The 23,122-nt window shown below is 39.6% G+C and overlaps 1 protein-coding gene across 1 annotated transcript in view; it reads left to right on the forward strand.

The window, feature by feature from the left end:
• EXOC5 (exocyst complex component 5) overlaps positions 1 to 12,322 on the forward strand; it is an 88,030-nt gene extending 75,708 nt beyond the window's left edge. The window contains exons 16-18 of the mRNA XM_089661142.1: positions 4,758 to 4,866; positions 8,813 to 9,028; positions 10,127 to 12,322. Of these exons, the coding sequence (XP_089517268.1) occupies positions 4,758 to 4,866; positions 8,813 to 9,028; positions 10,127 to 10,315 (514 nt within the window). The 3' untranslated portion in view covers positions 10,316 to 12,322. The remainder of the gene's footprint in view (positions 1 to 4,757; positions 4,867 to 8,812; positions 9,029 to 10,126) is intronic.
• Positions 12,323 to 23,122: the final 10,800 nt, after the last annotated feature.

The following is a 23,122-nucleotide window of genomic DNA, read 5'->3' on the forward strand; positions in this document are numbered from 1 at the left end:
ATGCGACTCCAGAAAGAGCCAATAGTGGAAATGAAAAAGGGGAAATGGAAACTTCCTTGGAGAACAGTCCTAGAATGTCATTGGGCTTGGAAAGTAGTAACCAACAGTGGAAAGAAAATTCCGTTAGGATAGATCTGGCAAAAGATCTACAAGTGCCAAATAAAAGAGAGATGGCTGAAATGTTTAAGGATCTGGAAAAAACTATTAAGCAAGAAATGACAAATATACGTCAGGATCTAGGGCACCTGCTAATAAGAACGGAAGAAATGGAGGGAAAAATTAACAAACATACCCAAGACATCACGGACTTAGAAAAAAGGTCCGCTATGATGAGGAATACGCAGAAACAACTGCAGTATAAAATAGAAGAGAGGGGGATGGGAGGGGGGTGGGACGGGAGTTGGGTGGGAGGGAGGAGAGGAGATATTGGGTTAATACTCTGCAGGACAGTAAGGATAAAAAGGAAGAGGCACTTGGAAGAGAGATGGAGTTAATTGGGAATGATGGAAGAAATACAGTTTATAATCTATAATGTGAACGGGCTGAGTTGTCCAGGGAAGAGATTTAGGTTGTTTAATGAGTTACATCATAGGGCGACGTCAGTGGTATTTTTACAGGAAACGCACTTTGAGATAGAAGCAAATGTGAAATTGAAATCCAAACACTATCCAATATGGTATTATGCAGATTCTCCAATTAAAAGAGCAAAAGGGGTTGCAATAGGTTTGGCAAAGAATATAAGATTTGAGATGGAGGATAGAAGAACCGACCCGGAGGGGAGGTTTTTATTCTTAAAAGGTAGACTTCAGGGGATAGAGTGTACTTTAGCCAATATATACTGCCCTAATAAAAATCCGGAGATGTATATGAAGGGTCTGTTGAAAAAATTAATGGAATTTAAAAAAGGGCGTTTGATAGTAGCTGGAGACCTAAATTTCTGTATGGACCCACAAAGGGATAATACCTCTTCTGTGCAGAGAGAGGGGAGTAGGTCTCTGAGAGCTTTGAAGAAAGTGATGCATGAATATCAACTAGTAGATACTTGGAGAATAACGCATATGAAAGACAGAGACTATACCTTCTTCTCTAATGCTCATGAGATGTACTCGAGATTAGACTACATCTTAATAGACCATCAACTTATAGATCATCTGGTTAAAATTGATATAGAGACAAGGACGCTCTCGGATCATGCTCCGGTCGTAATGAAAATGGGATGGGGAAGAAGGGGGTCTGGAGGATTAGGGTGGAGGTTAAATGAGGCTCTTCTTCTGGATGAGGATGTAGTTCAGAAAATCGAGAAAGAGATCAAGGTATATTTTAAGGAGAACGAAACAGAGGAAGTATCGATAGCTACAGTCTGGGAAAGCCATAAGGTATTCATAAGAGGTATCTTGATTGCGGCAGGAGCAAGGAAGAAAAAGGAAAGAAGAGAGAGGGTCAGTGGATTATTAAAAGAAATATTGGACTTGGAGCAGATACATAAGAAGAAAATAACAAAAGATACGAGACAGAAGTTATTGGATAAAAAAGATGAGCTTGAGAGGTTGATGGATGAGGAGAAGAGAAGAGTATACAACAGGGTTTTGAATGAGAGATATAGATGGGGAGACAGACCAGGAAGATATCTAATGAGAGCTTTGAATAAAAAGAAAAATAGGAACTATATAGAAAAGATAAAAAGTTCAAAGGGGGAGTTGGTCCACTCAAACAAAGAGATTATTAAAGTATTTACGGAGTATTATAAAAAGTTATATAATATTAATCCCCAAGGCCCTCTAAAAGAAGCACAAGAGGGAATTAATAAAAAAAAGATGACATACTTAAAAAATGCGGGATTACCAAAACTAACCGAAGCACAGTTGAACTCCCTAGACGCAGAAATTTCCCAGGAAGAAATTAAAAAAGCATTAAAAAGCACAGGGGGGGGAAAAAGCCCAGGTCCGGATGGCTATACAGTTAAGTACTATAAGAAATTCAGTGAAGTACTGATACCCAAGCTGGAGAAATATATGAATGCTCTGGGAGGTGGGATGGAAGTGAGGAGAGAATCCCTACAGGCCCATGTAGTACTTATTCACAAGGAGGGAAAAGATCCATCTCAGTGCTCCAGCTATAGACCTATCTCACTATTGAACACTGATATTAAACTGTATGCAAAGGTGTTAGCAAACAGGTTGAGGGATCTGATGCCTGAATGGATCCATGGAGACCAGGTGGGCTTTGTACCGGGGAGAGAAGGCAGAGATAATGGCTTGAGAACCCTGATGCTTATTCAGAAAAGTAGAAAAGGGAAAGCCCCGGTGGCGCTCTTGTCAATTGATGCAGAGAAGGCATTTGATAGAGTGGACTGGGGCTTTATGATGGACAACTTAAAAGTGCTGGGGATAGGTGATAGAATGCGAGAGTGGATAAGTAAATTATATAGAGAGCCCACTGCAATCATCACGGTAAATGGGGAGAGATCAGAACCCATAGGAATGTCTAATGGTACAAGACAAGGCTGCCCACTGTCCCCCCTGATATATGTATTGTCACTCGAACCTTTGTTGTCAATAATAAGAAATAGTGGATCGGTAAAGGGAATTCAGATAGGATCCATAGAACATAGAGTAGCGGCCTTTGCGGACGACTTATTGTTATATGTGGGGAATCCCCGAATAACACTCCCAAATATAATGAAGATTCTGAAGGAGTACGGTGAACTATCAAATTTAAAAATTAATCCAACGAAAACAGAGATACTGAATCTTAATATATCAAAGAATGAAAAAGAAAAACTACAAAAAGAATTCCCCTTTATATGGAGAGAAAAAGAGATAAAATACCTAGGCATAAAACTCACTGCCTCATCTAAGCATTTGTATAGATTAAACTATATTTCTTTGGTAAATGAGATCAGGGAAGATTTAAAAAGACTAGAAGGAGGAAATCCATCCTGGATAGGACAGATAAACCTAGTCAAAATGGTAATTATGCCTAAAATACTGTATAGATTTCAAATGGTACCAATTAAAATTCCAGAAGCCTTCTTTAAGATAACGAAAAAAATGTTAACAAGATACATATGGAAGAATAAAAAACCCAGAATAGCATATGAAACATTGAGTAGGACTAAAGAGAAAGGGGGATTGGGTCTACCAGATGTCAAGAGATACTATAAAGCAGTGGTTTTAGCAAGAATATAAGACTGGACATTTAACCACAAGGGGAAAAGTTGGGTAACAATAGAAAATGATCTTAGTGGCATTAGATTGAACCAGATGATATGGGTCCCACCACAGTTTAGGGGAATCAAAGATAGCACAAGTATTTACACTTTAAATGTTCTTAGGGTATGGGACAACTTACACAAAAACATGAAATGGGAATTTAATTCTATATTAATGCCTCTCACAAATACTGATTACTTTCCCCCGGGAAAGAACAAGATATCAGGGAGATGGTTTAGAAGGGAGGATACCCAACTGAGAGATGTTCTGGTGGAGGGGGAATTGAGATCACTTAAAGACTTAATAGAGAAGAAGGGAGATATCTTTATTAGAATGGATGAGTGGAAATACTATCAATTGAAATGTTTTATTGGAAGTCTCCAATAAAGAATAAAACAGGAGTGGAATATGTTTGAAAGGTTGTTAGAGACACGCAGAGATGGGAAGCACGGTATTTCAAAAGTGTATAAAATACTCACAGAATTAGACACAAACACAAAGCTAACTTTTATCACTAAATGGGAAAGAGATATGGGAGTTAGGTTTGATGAAGATAGACAGAGAAAGATGTTTAGATTGATACACGATAATGTTAGTATGAGAGAGGTTGAGGTTAATTATAAGTGTGTGACACGATGGCACATTACACCGAGTGTAGAGCACAAGATGAATGGGGAAAATTCAAATAAGTGTTGGAGAGGATGTGGAGAGATGGGCACGGTGTTTCACATATGGTGGGAATGTCCGAAAATTCAGACTTTTTGGAAGATAATAGTCAAATTGATTAAAGAAATAACTGAAATTGACATAGGATTAGACCCAACGACGTGCCTCCTACACAATGTGGAGACATCTGTAAATAAATATAAAGATTCAGGTATTTGGTACTTCTTGAATGCGGCGAAAGGGTTGATACCTAAGTTTTGGTGGAAGGCTGAGGTACCGAAGGAAGAAGACTGGATAAATAGAGTAAACCAGATAGGTAGAATGGAAAGATCATATCATATGCAGGAAGATAGGATGAGAGTTTATTTTAGGAGATGGGAAAAGTGGGAAAGAGCAGGATTGAAAGAGAAATATAGGAAAATATGAATTAGGATGTTAACAAGCCTCAAGAGAGTAGAATGGGCTAGAGTCTGCAGAGGGAGAGGAGGGAGGATGAGGGGAGGGAAGGGGGGGTTCGTGTGAGGGGAAGGAAAAGAGTTTTTAGTAAGGGAAAGATAGAAATGTCATAAATGTTTATTTGTATGAGAATTTTTTTTTTTTTTCCCTATTTGGGATTTTGTATTAAAATGAAAAACTTAATAAATATTTAAATTATAAAAAAAAAAAAAAGGAATAGGAAATGTTGGATTTCCATACTCTTTAATCAAGCATTTTTAACTTTTACAGTATTTTCTGCAATAATAATGAATTGGGTTTTTGTTTATTGCGTGCAATTTTTAGAAGAAATTAGCCATGTGACCTAATGTAAATGGTATATAGGTTGAACACAACTTATTTTTTCTCCCATATAAAAGATTACATTTACCATTTTGCTTACAGAACACTAAATTGCATGGTTGGCCAGATGAAACAGATCTTGGCTTCTGAACAGAAAAAGACGGACTTCAAACCAGAGGATGAAAATAATGTATTAATACAATACACTACTGTAAGTTATATCTGGAATTAAACAAAAATACAAATACTGCGGATTTAAAGGAAGGGTGGCCATTAGAGATGAGCGAATCGAACCAGGCGAACCGGAATTCGAGTCGAATTTCAGGAAATATTCGAAATTTTGCCTACTTCGGGTGCGCGAATCGAATATTTCCCGATCAGCCGGCAAAAGTGTCCCTGCAGTGAGCTCCGCTATTTCTGACAGTTCTCTGACAGAAGGAACACATGTTTAGCGGTTGAAACATTGTATCTATTAGTTTCCATTTAGGATACAGATGTTTCAACCGCTGTACATGTGAAGAAGCTGTCAGAGAACTGTCAGAAATAGAGGAACTCTGCACATACACTTTTTGCCGGGTTGGAATTATTCTTATTTTCATCCTACTTCTTCTTCTTCTTCATCCTCATCCTCTTCTTCTTCTTCTGAGGATGAGGATGAAGAAGAAGAAGAAGAAGTAGGATGAAAATAAGAATAATTCCAAGCCGGCAAAAAGTGTATGTGCAGAGTTCCTCTATTCTGCAGATACACTTAGAGGAGCTCTGCAGATACACTTTTTGCCGGCTTGGAATTAATCTTATTTTCATCCTACTTCTTCTTCTTCTTCTTCATCCTCATCCTCAGAAGAAGAGGATGAGGATGAAGAAGAAGAAGAAGTAGGATGAAAATAAGAATAATTCCAAGCCGGCAAAAAGTGTATGTGCAGAGTTCCTCTATTCTGCAGATACACTTAGAGGAGCTCTGCAGATACACTTAGAGGAGCTCTGCACATACACTTTTTGCCGGCTTGGAATTAATATTATTTTCATCCTACTTCTTCTTCTTCATCCTCATCCTCAGAAGAGGATGAGGATGAAGAAGAAGAAGAAGAAGAAGTAGGATGAAAATAAGAATAATTCCAAGCCGGCAAAAAGTGTATCTGCAGAGCTCCTCTAAGTGTATCTGCAGAATAGAGGAACTCTGCACATACACTTTTTGCCGGCTTGGAATTAATCTTATTTTCATCCTACTTCTTCTTCTTCTTCTTCATCCTCATCCTCAGAAGAAGAGGATGAGGATGAAGAAGAAGAAGAAGAAGTAGGATGAAAATAAGAATAATTCCAAGCCGGCAAAAAGTGTATGTGCAGAGTTCCTCTATTCTGCAGATACACTTAGAGGAGCTCTGCACATACACTTTTTGCCGGCTTGGAATTAATATTATTTTCATCCTACTTCTTCTTCTTCTTCTTCATCCTCATCCTCAGAAGAAGAAGAAGAGGATGAAGAAGAAGAAGAAGAAGAAGTAGGATGAAAATAAGAATAATTCCAAGCCGGCAAAAAGTGTACGTGCAGAGCTCCTCTAAGTGTATCTGCAGAGCTCCTCTAAGTGTATCTGCAGAATAGAGGAACTCTGCACATACACTTTTTGCCGGAAACCGCTGTATGGAGGGAATGTCCCAGAACTGTCAGAAATAGACTATTTCTGACAGTTCTGGGACATTCCTTCCATACAGCTGTTGAAACATTGTATCTATTTGTTTCCATAAATGACATTCTGCAAATACACTTAGAGGAGCGCTGCAGATACACTTTTTGCCAGCTTGGAATTAATCTTATTTTCATCCTACTTCTTCTTCATCTTCTTCTTCTTCATCCTCATCCTCATAAGAAGAAGAAGAGGATGAAGAAGAAGAAGAAGTAGGATGAAAATAAGAATAATTCCAAGCCGGCAAAAAGTGTATCTGCAGCGCTCCTCTAAGTGTATCTGCAGAATGTCATTTATGGAAAAAAATAGATACAATGTTTCAACCGCTGTATGGAGTGAATGTCCCAGAACTGTCAGAAATAGTCTATTTCTGACAGTTCTATGACATTCCCTCCATACAGCGGTTGAAACCGCTGTATGGAGTGAATGTCCCAGAACTGTCAGAAATAGACAGAAACTGTCACAGAACTGTCCTTCTTCTCATCCTTCTCCTTCTTCTCATCCTTCTTCTCATCCTTCTCCTTCTTCTCATCCTTCTCCTTCTTCTCATCCTTCTCCTTCTTCTCATCCTTCTCCTTCTTCTCATCCTTCTCCTTCTCCTTCTTCTCATCCTTCTCCTTCTCCTTCTTCTCATCCTTCTCCTTCTCTTTCTTCTCATCCTTCTCCTTCTTCTCATCCTTCTCCTTCTCCTTCTTCTCATCCTTCTCCTTCTCCTTCTTCTCATCCTTCTCCTTCTTCTCATCCTTCTCCTTCTTCTCATCCTTCTCCTTCTTCTCATCCTTCTCCTCATCCTTCTCCTTCTTCTCATCCTTCTCCTTCTCCTTCTTCTCATCCTTCTCCTTCTTCTCATCCTTCTCCTTCTTCTCATCCTTCTCCTTCTTCTCATCCTTCTTCTCATCCTTCTCCTTCTTCTCATCCTTCTTCTCATCCTTCTCCTTCTTCTCATCCTTCTCCTTCTTCTCATCCTTCTCCTTCTCCTTCTTCTCATCCTTCTCCTTCTTCTCATCCTTCTCCTTCTTCTCATCCTTCTCCTTCTTCTCATCCTTCTCCTTCTTCTCATCCTTCTCCTTCTTCTCATCCTTCTCCTTCTCCTTCTTCTCATCCTTCTCCTTCTCCTTCTTCTCATCCTTCTCCTTCTTCTCATCCTTCTCCTTCTCCTTCTTCTCATCCTTCTCCTTCTTCTCATCCTTCTCCTTCTTCTCATCCTTCTCATCCTTCTCCTTCTCCTTCTCCTTCTCCTTCCTCATCTCCATGGGCATTTAAATTAAAGGTACAGTGTTCTGCACTAATTTAAAGGCTCTCTGAAGCCTAGAAACCCTTTTAATAAGTTAACTTCGTAGCGAATTAATTCGCATCGAATCGAATTTCATACTGGAATTCGCCGAATCAGCCAAATCGAATTTTTGAGGAATTCGCTCATCTCTAGTGGCCATACAATGGTCTTAGAAGAGATAAACCATCTAAGTTTTTTTTTTTTTTTTTTTTAAATAACAAAGGTACACTAATACAGCAGTTAATAAAAGAAATAAGGAAACCACGCAGAATACGCCAAAAGCAAACATTAGAAAAGCTGCAATACTTAATACAATACAAAACTTAATATAATTGTGTTGCACTCAAAACAGTAGCGCAAGGTGAATATATCTCAAATACGCAAATAATAGTACAAATAAATTCATACAAATATTAAAAGTGGAAATACCACAACTTCATAGGTGAATTAGAAAGTGTCCATAAATGTAATTAAAAAGTTGAAGAATTATCCCAAAGACCATAGAGATCCCCTTTTCATTCACATGTGCTGCTGACTTCTCTGCTCACCTACCAGAGCACATGTGAATGAAATCACAGATCTAGCCGAACCACTGCAGTAAATAAGACAGCAGGGAGAGTTTTGTGAAGACAGGAGACATTTACTGTGCACATTTAAGGGGATCTGTATGGTCTCTGGGATCATTCTTGGCTTTTTATAATATATATATGGACACTATCTATTTCACCTATCAAGTTGTGGTATTTGCACATTTAATAGTTGTATTCATTTATCTGCACCTTTATTTGTATATTTAAGGTACAACTTCCACTGTTATGGATTTGCACACAACATAGTTATGGTAGGTTTCCAATACAGCAGTGGTTACCTTTGTAAGTATGCAGTGATTAGTACACTGAAAATCTACTTTTAAAAATGTAATCCGTCATTAAGTGAAATACCTGTCAGCCAGAATCTGCCAATGTGTGACTTGACAACTGTATACTAGTTCCACGGCAGCCACCGTTCATACATTAAGCCTTTAGTCCATCTTCCAAGAACTGCATAGAAACAGTCACTAAATAATGGATCTGAGAACAATTACTAGATGTATTGGCACTCACACAATGTAAATAAAAATTGTTTTTATTTATCAATAGAATTACAATGTATCCTGTTTGCCTCTTGTCCTCAAAGTCCTTGCAATTCTTATTTACAAACAGGCCTGTGCCAAAGTTTGTATTTATCTTCGGAAGCAAGTAGAGAAGATCCGCAGCTCGTTGGATGGGAAGAATGTGGACACAGTGCTGATGGAATTGGGCGTCCGCTTTCATCGCCTTATCTACGAACATCTCCAGCAGTTCTCCTACAGCTCTATGGGAGGCATGCTTGCCATCTGCGATGTTGCAGAGTACAGAAAGTGCGCCAAGGAATTTAAGGTTTGCTTCAGTTTCTGTACTGTAATATATTTAGGTGTAGATACTTGTATGTTCAGAGTAAATCATATATCCTGTGCAGACAGCTTGGCTATAGGGCCATATAGAGTAGGATAACATTTATTTGACATTGCAGCCCTGTGGTTTGGGGGTGAGAGAGGCAGGCATCAGACGCAACCAAAATTAGGGCATTTTTTCCCCACTATGTCCCCACTATGCTTTGGCTGCAGTGCGGGTGCAACACTGTGTACCCATGGTTTTTGTGCAGGTTAGCTACGCTTTCCCATAGAGTTCTTTTATGTCCTGCAGTTTTGGTGCGTTTTCTGAAAGCAGCAGGTCAGTGTGAAGCCAAACTTATTGAATCCTATAGATTTTCACAGTTGCTCTAACACTGCAAGAAAACAAAAACTGAAGTCTGCAGAGGTGCTAATGCTTATTATATGTGCATTTTATTAAACACTTATTAAGTATTTCAGTAAACATTTGAAATATTATGGCAGTGTCTCTTTAAGTGCTTAAAGTGATTTTCACGTTTTAAGTCTTTTTTTTCTGTTTTGTGCCTTTGTTCTCAAATGTGTTGCTAATTTGTGGGTTGCCATGCTGAGTGCATAAGGAGGAGATGGATACCATAAGAGGGGATAATGGTCATGCTGCTGAGTAATAGTGCTGACTAAAGAGTACATAGTAATAAACATGATCATTTTGGTTGTCATGCCCCCTATTCTAATAAAATAAAAAAAAATCCTGATCAAGGTTCCCTGCAAGAGGTAGTGTGCTCATCTCCACTCCACTCTCCTACCTCCACTCTTTGCTAGTGCTGCAGCTTCTGTCATTGTTTTCAGCATTCGGCACTTCCAGTGCCATGGTTCTATTCTCTTTTCCTTACATGACCTGCAGTGGTGTAGAGATCGGAGGATAGAACCATTGTGCATGATTTAGGACACAGACATCCAACATTTTGCAGAAACGATAAAAACACTGATGAGGCTGCACCGCTGGAACAGATCTTGCTTTTACATTTTTAATGACTTTTGTATTTTAGATCAGATCTGTGCCTGACATTTGTATATTAACAGAGACCCTCTCAACTTTACCCTGCAGATTGCCGTGGTGCTGCAACTTTTTGACACTCTGCACTCCCTCTGCAACCTTCTAGTAGTTGCCCCAGATAATTTAAAGCAAATGTGTTCTGGAGAGCAGCTGGCCTGCCTGGACAAGAATATCCTTCACTCCTTTGTGCAGCTAAGAGCAGACTACAGATCTTCACGCCTTGCTCGACACTTCAGCTGAGAAGCTAACTGCATACTGAGATTGTATTAAAGTCTATGCCAATGCGTGGCTTGAAAATAGCACAGGACGTTCACCTTCCTATATAGAGGTTGCTCTAAATTCTGCAGCTCGGTTACTCTGGCTTAAGAACAGTAGTGCAGCCATATTTCACTTGCTGCTGGCTCTGCCTCTTTCAGCAAAAGGGATTTTGCTTGGTTGCTTTTTTTTTTTTTTTTTTTTCCCCCAGGAAGATACAATATGGTAAAACTTAGTCATCACTTCCTTTGTGTTCTCATAAAACGGATTGCTATTGCAGTGAGACACACTCATTTTTCGAGTGATTGGAACATTTGCCTTTAACATGGCAGTACTTTTACTTAAAGGGTTTTTGTGTATTGTGACACCTTTAGTTTCAGCCTATGGTAAGTGGTTTCAGAAATGGACTGCTGAGTGTAAACAGTCTCATTCCTAGCTGGGCCTGGGATGGCTTTCCACTTATCGACTACTCCTATTTAGTTAAGTTCACTGTCAGAATAAACTTTTATTGAATATTCTGCTCTAAAGACTGTCTCCATGCAAAACCAATTTTCAGTTTTGGATGGAAACCTATGAGTAAAGCGCCCTCCAGCTTCTTATATTTCTCAGATTCCAGCGTGGAAGGTTTTCTGGCATTTGTTTTGCTTCCACCCTCTCCCTCAAGGAGATAGGGTGTCCCACAGCTGCAGACTATATTTTTGTTTCTGCAGTGTGGGGAATGCGTTGCAGGATTGCGACACCTTTTGATTTCATCTTGTAATGGTTTTATGGACCTGAACATTTGGGTGAAGGTATTTTGCCTTGAAGCCTCTGGGAACTGTAAGGAGCCGACAGGTGAATCATGCATCTCATATGCTTCTTTTGGGTGGAGTTGGGTTCTAAGATCTCAATTTTGTTGCATTTTATTACACATGTTTATTAACAGAAGTATACAATAATCCACAGCAGTCAGTCAAATGCTGGCTTTCAGGGCTGTAGACTATATACAATTAAAGTGATCTTCCAGACAAACAGCAGAATATACACTTGAAATATATGTTTGTAAATGCTTTAACTGCACAAATAGTTGTTATTCCATTCAGTCTATCTTGAGATTCACACACCTACCTTCGCTGCATAGCTAGAAAGTTGGGCCCACAATTTGCTATGTGTTACATGTGCAGCTTTCTGTGTCTCCTGCCTGCTTATTTGACTGTAAATCAGGAATGTGATGACGTTGAATCATTGTCCAGTGAGCTGATGGGTGACATATGAAAGGTATAATAGGAAATGGGACTGTTAGCCATGCTTTGTGGCAAAACCTGACTAAAGCAAATCCCCCCACAAAAATGATGTTACATATTGCCGCTTGCAACATCTTAGATGTGGTGGCTGCATTAGTATTTTCTTTTTTTCATGTGTTTCCCCTTTTATTTACATCTGGTGATCCGATCCCCTGAATTCCTGTGAATTCTGTCCCTGGATGGCTACAATTATTCCTCCACTGTATCTATGAGGGAATCTGTGGTTGTCACCCAGGCTGGGCTTCACACATGTCTTTATTTCTATTACATGAGATTGGTATTTTATGCAGAAAAGATAAAATGTTTGCTACCAGTTTTGTTCACAGCAAGTGGCAAGGAGAATGAATTTCTGGAAAAATCAAAAGATATTTTTTGTACTTGATGAAAATGTTCTTAGCTTGAAAAATGAAAAGTAATGCAGCCACCACATATAAAGACGGGTAAGATGCAGCTTATTAAGTTTTTTTTCTTCTTGGGTTTGCTTATCCTTTAAAAATCTCTTGGCGTACTCATATGAGATTATTTCACCTGTATTTTAGCTGTTTGGCTACAGTTTTGCTTTGAAGCTAATTTTGGATTGATAACTGCTGATTATCACTGCTCTTTTGACAATATAAACAAGAAAAGTAACAAGTCCTATGTAATTTACCCCTTCAGATTGTTTTACCTTCAATGTATTTTCTAGCCAATACAAACTATATTCAAGCCACTTTGTATTTTTCCCCACATTTAACTTATTTGTACAGCTAATCACCATGTGTTTCTGGTCCTGGGGATGCTCAAAAGCTTAGTATCTTGTATGAATGATGCTTTCTTTTTTTTATATGTGTGTATGTATGTTTGTTTAGTGGTGGGCAAAACCTGGTGTTATCATGTAATATTAATATTTTAAAAGTTTTATTTGTGGATTCCATTTTTTGGACAGTAGCTGACTGGTTTTCAGAAAGATTTGGCCATCAATATAACACTGAATTGCGCAGTATTTTTAATGAGCTGATCTTTTTTTTTTCTCTCTCCTATACAGTGCTTGAGGGAAAAAACAGTCATAAACAATTGATAAATTCATAGTACTGTGGTTGACATCGGTCGATGCTCTGCTTGTCCAGCAGTCAGCAATGGAAACTGCCAGCTGTTTACCAGTGACTCCATGCAACTGATGGTGTCACTAAGCCCCTTGCTCATGTTCTGTATATCTTTGACAGCTTTATGGGCACAGGGGAATCCTTTCCAAGCTTTGCAATCATAGTATGCATATAACATCGATGGCTAGGCAACAATGAGTTGCATGGCGTCACTGGTAAATGGCTGGCAATTTCCAATGCTGTTTGCTGGGTAACCGGAATACAGACATTTGCTAAACTTCATGCTGTACATTTATCAAAGTACATACAGTGAAGGAAATATGTATTTGATCCCCTGCTGATTTTGAATGTTTGCCCACTCACAAAGAAATTATCAGTCTAAAAATCGAATGGTAGGTGTATTGTAACACAGAGAGACAGAATAGCAACAACAAATTCAAAAGAAATGCATGTCTAACAATATCATGCACTGATTTGCATGTTCATGAAGGAAGTATTTGATCCCCTATCATTCAGCAGGATTTCTGGCTACCAGGTGTCTTTCATACAGGTAACAAGCTGAGATTAGAAGCAATCTCTTAAAGGGAGTGCTGCTAATCTCATTTTGTTACCTGTATAAAAGACTCCTGTCCACAGGAGCAATCAAACCATCAGATTCCAAACTCTCCACCATGGCAAAGACCAAAGAGCTGTCCAAGGATGTCAGGGACAAGATTGTAGACCTACACAAGGCTGGACTGGGCTACCAAACTATCACCAAGCAGCTTGGTGAGAAGGTGACAACAGTTGGTGCAATCATTCACAAATGGAAGAAACACAAAACAACTGTCAGTCTCCCTAGGTCTGGTGCACCATGCAAGATCTCACCTCGTGGAGTGTCAATGATCATGAGAATAGTGAGGAATCATCCTAGAACTACACGTGAGGATCTTGTCAATGATCTCCAGGCAGCTGGGACCACAGTCACCAAGAAAACAATTGGTAACACACTACGCCGACAAGGATTGAAATCCTGCAGTGCCTGCAAGGTCCCTCTGCTCAAGAAAGCACATGTCCAGGCCCGTCTGAAGTTTGCCACTGAACATCTGAATGATGCAGAGGAGGACTGGTTGAAAGTGTTGTGGTCAGATGAAACCAAAATCGAGCTCTTTGGCATCAACTCAATTTGCCGTGTTTGGAGGAAGAGGAGGAATGCTGCCTATGACCCCAAGAATAGCATCCCAACTCTCAAACATGGTGGTGGAAACATGCTGCTTTGGGGGTGTTTTTCTGCTAAGGGGACAGGACAACTGCACAGCATCAAAGGGACGATGGACAGGGCAATATACCATCAAATCTTGGGTGAGAACCTTCTTCCCTCAGCCAGGGCATTGAAAATGGGTTGTGGATGGGTGTTCCAGCATGACAGTGACCCAAAACACACGGCCAAGGCAACAAAGGAGTGGCTCAAGAAGAAGAACATTAAGGTCCTGGAGTGGCCTAGCCAGTCTTCAGACCTTAATCCAATTTGAAAATCTGTGTAGGGAGCTGAACGTTCGAGTTGCAAAACGTCAGCCACCAAACCTTAATGACTTGGAGAGGATCTGCCAAGAGGAGTGAACATGCAAATAAATGTATAATTTGTTAGACATGCATTTCTTTGGAATTGTTTGCTGCTATTCTGTCTCTCTGTGTTACAATACACCGAACATTCGATTTTTAGACTGATCATGTCTTTGTGAGTGGGCAAACATTCAAAATCAGCAGGTGATCAAATACGTATTTCCTTCACTGTATGTTTTATCGCTATTTTAATGTTCATAGAGTAATTATAGGTTGAACACTCACTTTACAGTAATATAACAAAAAAGACCTTCACCTAAAGCTTTGCATTTTGTTGTCTGTATCAAGGGCATAGAATATCTAGTATTAGTAAGTCGCATTCAGCTTTGACTTGCTGTGTAATGTTGAACTGTGGCTGTGGAAGTTCCCTGAATCAGTGATGAAACATCTTGAGCATTAAAAAAAATTTCCAGCTGGATGTGACCAAGCACTGCTAGTAAATTCTGTTTGTCACAAAGTGTGGTGGAGGCAGGTTGAAGGAAAAATGCTTCTACCTTGCAGCATTCACCTCCCTACAGCTGTCTGGCTGTCACAGATTCCCAATTCAATGCAGTGGGTCTGTGGTAAATGCAGGAAAGCCGCAAGAGAAGATCGCCAGAGGCTTTCATTGTGATCCCTGGTTCTGTTCCAAGATTCTAAGAAGATACCACATGAAGCCAACTGATGTTCTTGAAGGAAAAACCTGTATGCCATTTTAAACTTTTAAAAGTAAATATCCTGTCTAAGAACTTTCACCACAAAATGCTTCTATTACTTTTACTAACCACAAAGCCTCTTCTGTGCCCCTCTGATTTAGGTTCACTGTGTTTCTGACACCTGATTTAACCCCCGCCAGCTGGCTTTACAAATTTTAACCTGGGACAGTGAACTGGCTTTGGCAAGGCATAGCCACGTAGTTGGGTCTATTTATTCAAGTGAAACTGTTTTAGAAAGGGGCACAAAAGATACTGTTTGGCTATTAAATCATATAGCAAGCACATTGTTGTGTCTGCTTTCAGGTTGGACTTTTACTTTTAGGGCTCATGTACACTGCAGCTTACGTTCAGGAGATTTTCTGCATTTTTTTTTTAGCAGCCCCTGAACTCTCCCTAGTGTTTTCCTCTGTGTTCATGTACACATAGTAATTTACAGGCAGTTGAGTTTACAGACTTTTTTTTTTTTTTTGAACGCACCAAACTTGCGTTCAGGAGTAGATTTTATCAGCATTTCAAATGCTTGTAAACACAGCTAACTGCATTTAGAAGCGTTTGCGTTTAAAAGCTTTTTTTAACTATTCCATATCCAGATGCTGTCCAGAGCCTTTTTTCATCAGCAGAAATGCATGCAGAGTGTTTTCCTTGTATTCAAATGGACCCGGTACACCAGCGCAGTCAGTTCCAGGTTTTGTGTGAAGGAAAAAATGGTAGAACGTGCCACATTATGCTCATGATGGGATCCATAGTGAATACAACCAGAAAAGACAGGTAACCTCAACACATACTGCTCTCTCTGCTTCTGCTCTCTCTATTTCTCTCAAAATGTCTGAAATAGTTAATTATTCACTGTTTTTCAGTGCATTCTGGGCATTTTGGAAGGTCTCCTGAGGTTATCTGAAATAAACGCTTCTAAACAGCAAACGCGCATAAACGTGGTATGCAAACACAGCTAAACAGATGTTTTTAACCTACGTTTTCCAGCAGTCCGTTTCCATCATTCAGAAGTGTTTTCCAAACGTCCCGTGTACATGAGCCCTTAGAAAACGAATGTAGAGTACAGATTAGTTTATAAGCTGAATAAAATTAATGGATAAATTCACCTTTCGTAACATGTTACATGTTAAACCCATATACAGGGTGTAACTTGTTACGAAAGGACCAGACCCCCCCCCCCCCCCCCCCACACACACACACACACTAGCTGTCAGAATTAAAACGTGGCCACGCGTTGTTCCGCCTGGCTGCATCACTCATTCACAGTATTTTGTGAATGGGAAAACTACAAGTTCCGACAGCTTTTGCAGTTGGCAGCTTGTAGTTCTCAATGAACTACCATGACGCTGTTGAGCACTGTGTTAGTTCATTGATGCTTCCTGTCAGAGTGCATCTGCCTGCCTGTACGAGGTATGAACACAGAGATACACTGACAGGTCTACAGGAGTTCTCCTTGGCACCAACGAACTTCCGATTAATGGTTCAATGCTTTCCAAGCTCCCAAAACAAAATTTAGTAAATGCATGTTTCTTTGCCTGCAAAAAAAATATGCAGTTATTTTTTTATTTTGTTAAATGTGAACAGATCCTTAACCTTGTCATTGCTGTAAATAGGAGCTATCTGTCCCAAAGTAACCAATCAGATTCAGTGTTCAGATTACAGCTGTTTTTCCCACTCCAGGTTGGAGTTCTATTGATTTTTTGAAGCCGCTCAGACCTGATTTTATAGTCTGACAAATGTCACTTCAAACTTTATTTTTGAAGTGAATCCTCTTGTCTGCTGCCAGCAGGTACAAATGGGGGAGGGATTTACTAAAACTGGAGCATATAATCTGGCGCAGCTGTGTATGGTAGCTAATCAGTTCCTACCGTTAGCTTGTTCAATTAAGCTTTGACAATAAAACCTGGAAGCTGATTGGTTACTATGCACAGCTGCACCAGATTTTGTATGCTCCAGTTTTAGTAAATCCCCCAAAGTGTAGCCAATACTACCATGTTTGATAATATGATGGTGAACCTCTCTGTTAAAGTGCTTCACATTTCACATATGCCTGTCTTGCGGTTGAGGACTTTCAATTAAAGTCCACAGATTTACATCAGGTTATTTTAGAAGACAAGCGTAAAGTTAGAACATTACCAGAGAAGCTGTAGAGATCTTGTCTGCATTGGGTGCAGAGAGTATGGTGGGACTATCAAGTCAGTAATCACATTCTATGGAACCTCCAGAACGTTAAGTGTATGTAAACCCTAACAGTGAAGTTCCATGAAGTGCTCCATTTTGATCTGTTCAATATACCATTTGAAGCACATTGTAACATCTGTTTGATAAGTGCAAATAAAAACCTGTACATCTTGTCAGAAATTCAGAGCTATCCTGTATCCTCTGCACACTTCCAATGTTATCTTAGTGAGCCCTCCTAGGTGTTGCTGTTTAGAATAATTAGCCTTTATGTTGTAGAGATGTGAGAGTAGTAGTGATTGAGTAGTTTAACAAATGACACTGGGCAGGGCTGACACCACTTACAAACTGCTGTGGTGTTGACTGAACTTAGGAGCTGGGTGCATCTCTTGTAGATCAACAGGTATGTTTCTGTACTTGCAGGGTCTTTAAATGCGTAAAACGGTGAGAAATCTATTTGTATTGCAGAGATGCACTGCATATGTTTTTTTTTGGTTTTTATTTGTTTTTTTGACATTTAAAGATTAAAAGACTAGTTTTTGCTGGTCTGTCACAGTGTACTTTTAATAATTTCAACCAGCTTTCACATGTAAAAACCACTGAAAGGACCAAGGCTACTTGCCACTATCACTCCTATATGGATACAAGCAAATAAATGGCTTGATCTGTTACCTCCAAGTTCTTTTGTGTGTAATATAAGGTAAGCAGAAATCTAACGGGGATTTGCTGTTTCAGCTTTTTCAAGTTCATGTAAATTACCTGCGGGGTTTAGAGGAGTACACCAGTTATAACTCACCAGGCATTCACAATTATACAAATAAATAAATACCTACCTACCTAGGTATACATATGCAAAAAAAAAAATCTTACATTTACTTTTGGACCTGCCCCAAATAAACTCTTTCATCTGTGGTTTTAGTTAACAGACTATTCCATGCAATGCAGTTCATTCCAAATGTTAGTGCTGCTACTGCAACAGAGGCCTATCTTCAGTTTCAGGAAGCTGATTTGCAAATTGTACCCTTCCTTTATTTAGGTATCGCTGCAACTCATTAAAACACGGCAACTGCATATCTGACTTATATATGTAAAAGTACTGGAGATTTTTTTTATTCTTAGCATACATTTTAGCATTTCCTCCTTTAAAGGGGACTTAAAGTCTAAGCACAGGTCTGCATTTTTGTCTCACCTCTACTAACAATTGAACTGTATCTTAAATCAAAAAATCTAAAAACAAAAATAATGTGGTGGCTGCTTTTTTCTTTTTTTTTTTTATAACCTTTTTTTCCTATATTTTCACCTGATAATCTGGCCAGTAACATGCTTCCTGTCTTAGGATGGCTCCACTCTGCGTTGAGGAACAACAGAGCCACCCTTGAACAGCAGCATTTTCAGTTCATGGAGAAGATCATGTTTGATGCACTAGAAAAATTTAGATGGATTTGACTAACCAGTTAAAGCTGAACTCCAGCTAACAATTTTTGTTTTTCTTTTGGCTAAAAGGTTTGAAATAAATGAATAAAAGCTGACCATTTGCTATCATCCCTGTCAATGTTAGTGTTTCTAAAGGTTGTAATTTTTGTGTTTTTTTTTTAATAACACATTTGTCATACCTGCTCTGTGCAACGGTTTTGCACAGAGTAGCCCTGATTCTCTTCTTTTTGGCACTCTTGTCGGCAGTCCTGGCTCCTCCCCCAGTCCATTCCCCTCAAAAGCAAGCCTCTTGCTATATGAAGGCACTCGAGTGGGCTCACTCCCGAGCCGCACTCCTGTCCATTCACACACACAGCACAGCCACATTAAATAGTTTGTTTCAACCCTCTAACTGCCACTTTTGCTGCACAGCTTGGTCTGTCAAAAGAAGTTGAAAAATAACCAACTTGCTGGCAGGATCACCACCATGTGAAGATAAATGAAAAAGGACTAAAAAAAAAAACAAATGCAGCAATCACATGTAAGGATTGTTAAGCTGCAATATGTTACATTCTTGATTTTGGGTTTAGATATGATTTAATCTAATAAATGATTTGTAGCCTCCCTTAACAACCATCCCTGGCTCAGTCCAGCTGCAGTTCTTACAGTTGCATCATTTGCGCCAAGTGGTTCTGCTTGAAGACACTTCCTGGATTTGGACAGTGCTTGCGTGACTCCACTGCTGTAGCTAGAGTCCATTTTGTGGGTTTAAAGTGCTATTAAACCCAAAAGCAAACATTTATTATATTGCAGGTTATCAATTCTTAGATGTGATGGCTGCATTCATTTTTTTTTTTTTTTTTTAGGCTTGCTTTCTTCTACTTTAATTTAGTGAACCAGGCAGTAAGTCTATTTTTCAAAAGAACAAGCTCTCCAGCAGAAGAAATCAGTGATAGAATGAAATCAGTTACAGTGATGAGACAAACCATTTACCACTAGCAGGGGTGCTTACAATGATTAGCTTTTATCTATGTAAAATCTTTATCCAAAATGGGGGAAAAAAAGGTTTGTTGTAACTGCTTTTAAAGTGTGAGCTGGAGTTTGAGTTTAGTTTATTAGTATATTTAAATCTTCTAGTAAATTGAACACTCCTCTGCTGTCCAAATTTGCCCCCCTGTGTTCCTTCATCCAAAGTGGAGGCACTCTAATACAGGAGGTGTGTTACTGGCCAGATCTCCAGGTGACAACAGGAAACAATGCCTAAAAAAAGAAAACTAATGCAATCACCACATCTGATTGGTAAGCTTCAATATATTATGTTTTGAGTTTAATACCGCTTTAAGTTTTAGAGCAGCAGTTACAAGTAAAGACCTGTTATCAGATCTTAAATACACATTGATGGTGTAAGGTTTTTAGTTCACGTTTAACCACTTAACACCGGCCAATAATGTTTTACAGACTTTCCGTATTCAGACACCACTGGATTTCCCACATTAGCAGAAACCTCCACATATTGTAATTTTCCAGACATGACCTGAAAAGGGTATTCTCAGATTACACTTGGTGTATATACAGTTTCTCCATTTTTTTTAAATGTAAGCTTAACCACTGTTTCAACTTTTTAAATAACCCCTTTATCTGGTTTATACAGAATGAAGGCATTTGTATTAATAGATCACTGAGGGGAAAAAGTGTAAAACCTTCGCAGCCAATAGAGAATGTCTCCAACAGGCAGCTATGGAATTCTTGCATTTTACTAGCTTAAAATCTGTTTATTGAACCTTTAAATGGGTGGGTGGTATTTTTTCAGCACAGTCTCAGAGCAGAATATAGATTTTGAAATACTTAAAATGCCACTAGCTCTTCAGGAACAAATGTTAAGGAGCAGTTTTCTCCTGATAAGTCTCCTAATTTTAAATCAATTGTTAGTCCGATAACACTCCAATCAAATGGCATAGATTCAGTTTCAAGAAGCCTCTCATCCAGAGTGAGAAAGTAGACCAGGAGTTTTGACTTCATGACCTGCCCAGTGACTCAACATATTGAAGTCAAGATTGATACATCCAGGCAAATATATTTTAAAAGCTGGATCCACAGTGGCCACCTACATATTTCTCAATTTGGTTTTCCAGGTGAGAGGATGCGACAATCGCTTTGCTCTCCTTTTCTCTTTTTCATTGCCTTCCCTCCCAAATCTGATATTTTCTTCTCCTTCCCCTCTGTTTCTCTTCTTCCCCTTTCTCAGTCCTTTTTCTTGCCTTCCTTTCTCTTCACTGCTATTTCTCTCTATCCCCATTCCTCTCTCCTTCCCATATCCTTATTCCTTTTCCTCTCTATCCCCATTCCTTATTCTTTTTCCTGTCTTTCTCTTTCTTCGCGCCCTCTATTTCCTCTCCTTCCCCTTTTCTCACTCCTTTTCCTCTCTATCCCCTTTTCTTCTTCCCCTTTCATCGCTCCTTCTCCTCTCCTTCCCCCCTTCTCCTCTCCTTTCCCTTTCCTCGCTCCTTTTCCTCTCTTTCCCCTTTCCTCGCTCCTTTTCCTCTCTTTTCCCTTTCCTCACTTCTTTAACTCTCCTTCCCCATGCCTTTCTCCTTTTCCTGTCTTTCCCCTTTCCTCGCTCCTTTTCCTCTGCTTCCCCTTTCCTCTCTCCCTCCATTTCCTTTCCTTCCCCTTTCCTCGCTCCTTTTCCTCTGCTTCCCCTTTCCTCTCTCCCTCCATTTCCTTTCCTTCCCCTTTCCTCGCTCCTTTTCCTCTGCTTCCCCTTTCCTCTCTCCCTCCATTTCCTCTCCTTCCCCTTTCCTCGCTCCCTCCATTTCCTCTCCTTCCCCTTTCCTCGCTCCCTCCATTTCCTCTCCTTCCCCTTTCCTCGCTCCCTCCATTTCCTCTCCTTCCCCTTTCCTCGCTCCCTCCATTTCCTCTCCTTCCCCTTTCCTCGCTCCCTCCATTTCCTCTCCTTCCCCTTTCCTCGCTCCTTTTCCTCTCCTCCTTTCCTCGCTTTTTTTCCTCTATAATTATTATTACTAACATGATGATCTACTTACAAGGCACCGGTCCTAATGCACCAGCAATTGTGTACTGGAATGGTCAATACTTCTACCAATGATGTTGCACTAGGTCAACCCAACCTCATGCTGGGTTTAGGTCTGAGATATGTAAACAAAGCACCACATAATCCCTCTTTCTAATTCCCATAACTACCCTCCAGAATGTCTCCCTAACTTTGTGCAAGATTTGAGTTTAGGTCTGCTTTTAAAACTATTTTCATTTGAAGTTACAGATATCATTACCTTTAGTTTGAGCCTGCTATTTGTACAAGTCCTTTTAAAGGGGTTGGAGGCTGTAGTGTATATGCTATTGAATCCGGTGGTATTTGCTCGCTCATGGACACTGTTATGCCAGCAGTGAACATTAGGATTGTAAGAGCCTTGACAGAATGATGCATTTTTATTGGCTGTCTGCAACACATTATAATGCATTAAATGGAGATCAGATTAACAGGCAATGTGCAGTTGGCTCACCTCTAATAACTGGACTCTGTATAGCTCATTTTTCTTTTAAGAGCACCTGTCAGGAGAGAGAGGTGTCATTGGCAACCCTATTTAAGAAATGATAGTTACCTGGCTGTTGCTGGCTTTAACGGTCAGATTCATTGATGTGGATCAAAATACTTGGTTGAATCATACCTACTGATTCTCATTGCTGTGCGTGACTTCGTAATTAGGCCAGTGAGTCAGCAGGGCAGTCAGTTAACCAGAATTTTCTGAAAGATTAGCAATGGCAGGAAGTAAACAAAAAAAATGTGCCCTCTAGTGGACAAAACACATCTCTCTGGACAGGATGGATACTACAACACAACTTTGGACATGATCTTTTCTTAATACTTACAAATGTACTGTTTTTTGTTTGTGTTTTTGTTTTTCCAACATAGCCTCTTTAATGGAAACCTATCAGAAATTCCGTTGCTGACCTCGGTACCAGAATTCTTTTTGCATTGGCTATTATGCTTGATCCCCTGACTTTGCAGAACAAGTTTACAGTTGAAATATTACTTATCTGGTAGTATACTTGTTCCAGATATTTAAAAAAAATGTGCAAAACTTAAAATGTTTAACTGTTGACATGATCCTTAGGCTTCATGTACATGAGCCTACCTTGACCACCGGCCGCGGGAAAATGCAAATCGTGGCAAAAGCGGTACTGCGGTTTTGCGGTTTCCCACAGTCGACGGTCAAAACGTTCCTATCCTGAATGTGATTCTTCCGCGTTCAGGAGAGGGAGGTTTAACCTCACCTAAACCTGGCAGCTCCTAAACTCTGCTAAAGGCCTATGTGTACATGGACACATAGGCTTTTATGGAGTTGAGTTTAGGAGCTTTGGTAAAAAAAAAATGCCAAAAGCTCCTAAACGCTTGTTTAGGAGCTGCTCATGTACATAAAGCCTTATTCTGCCTTCTGTAGTACATCAAAGCACATGATATTGTTAACTCTGGGAGTAGCAAGTTTCAGTAAGTAAATGAATACAATATTTTTTTCAATCTAGGCATAA

Source organism: Staurois parvus, unplaced genomic scaffold, assembly GCF_062004578.1.
Source record: "Staurois parvus isolate SC_StPar_1 unplaced genomic scaffold, SC_StPar_1.0 ptg001316l, whole genome shotgun sequence".
Lineage (NCBI taxonomy): Eukaryota > Metazoa > Chordata > Amphibia > Anura > Ranidae > Staurois > Staurois parvus.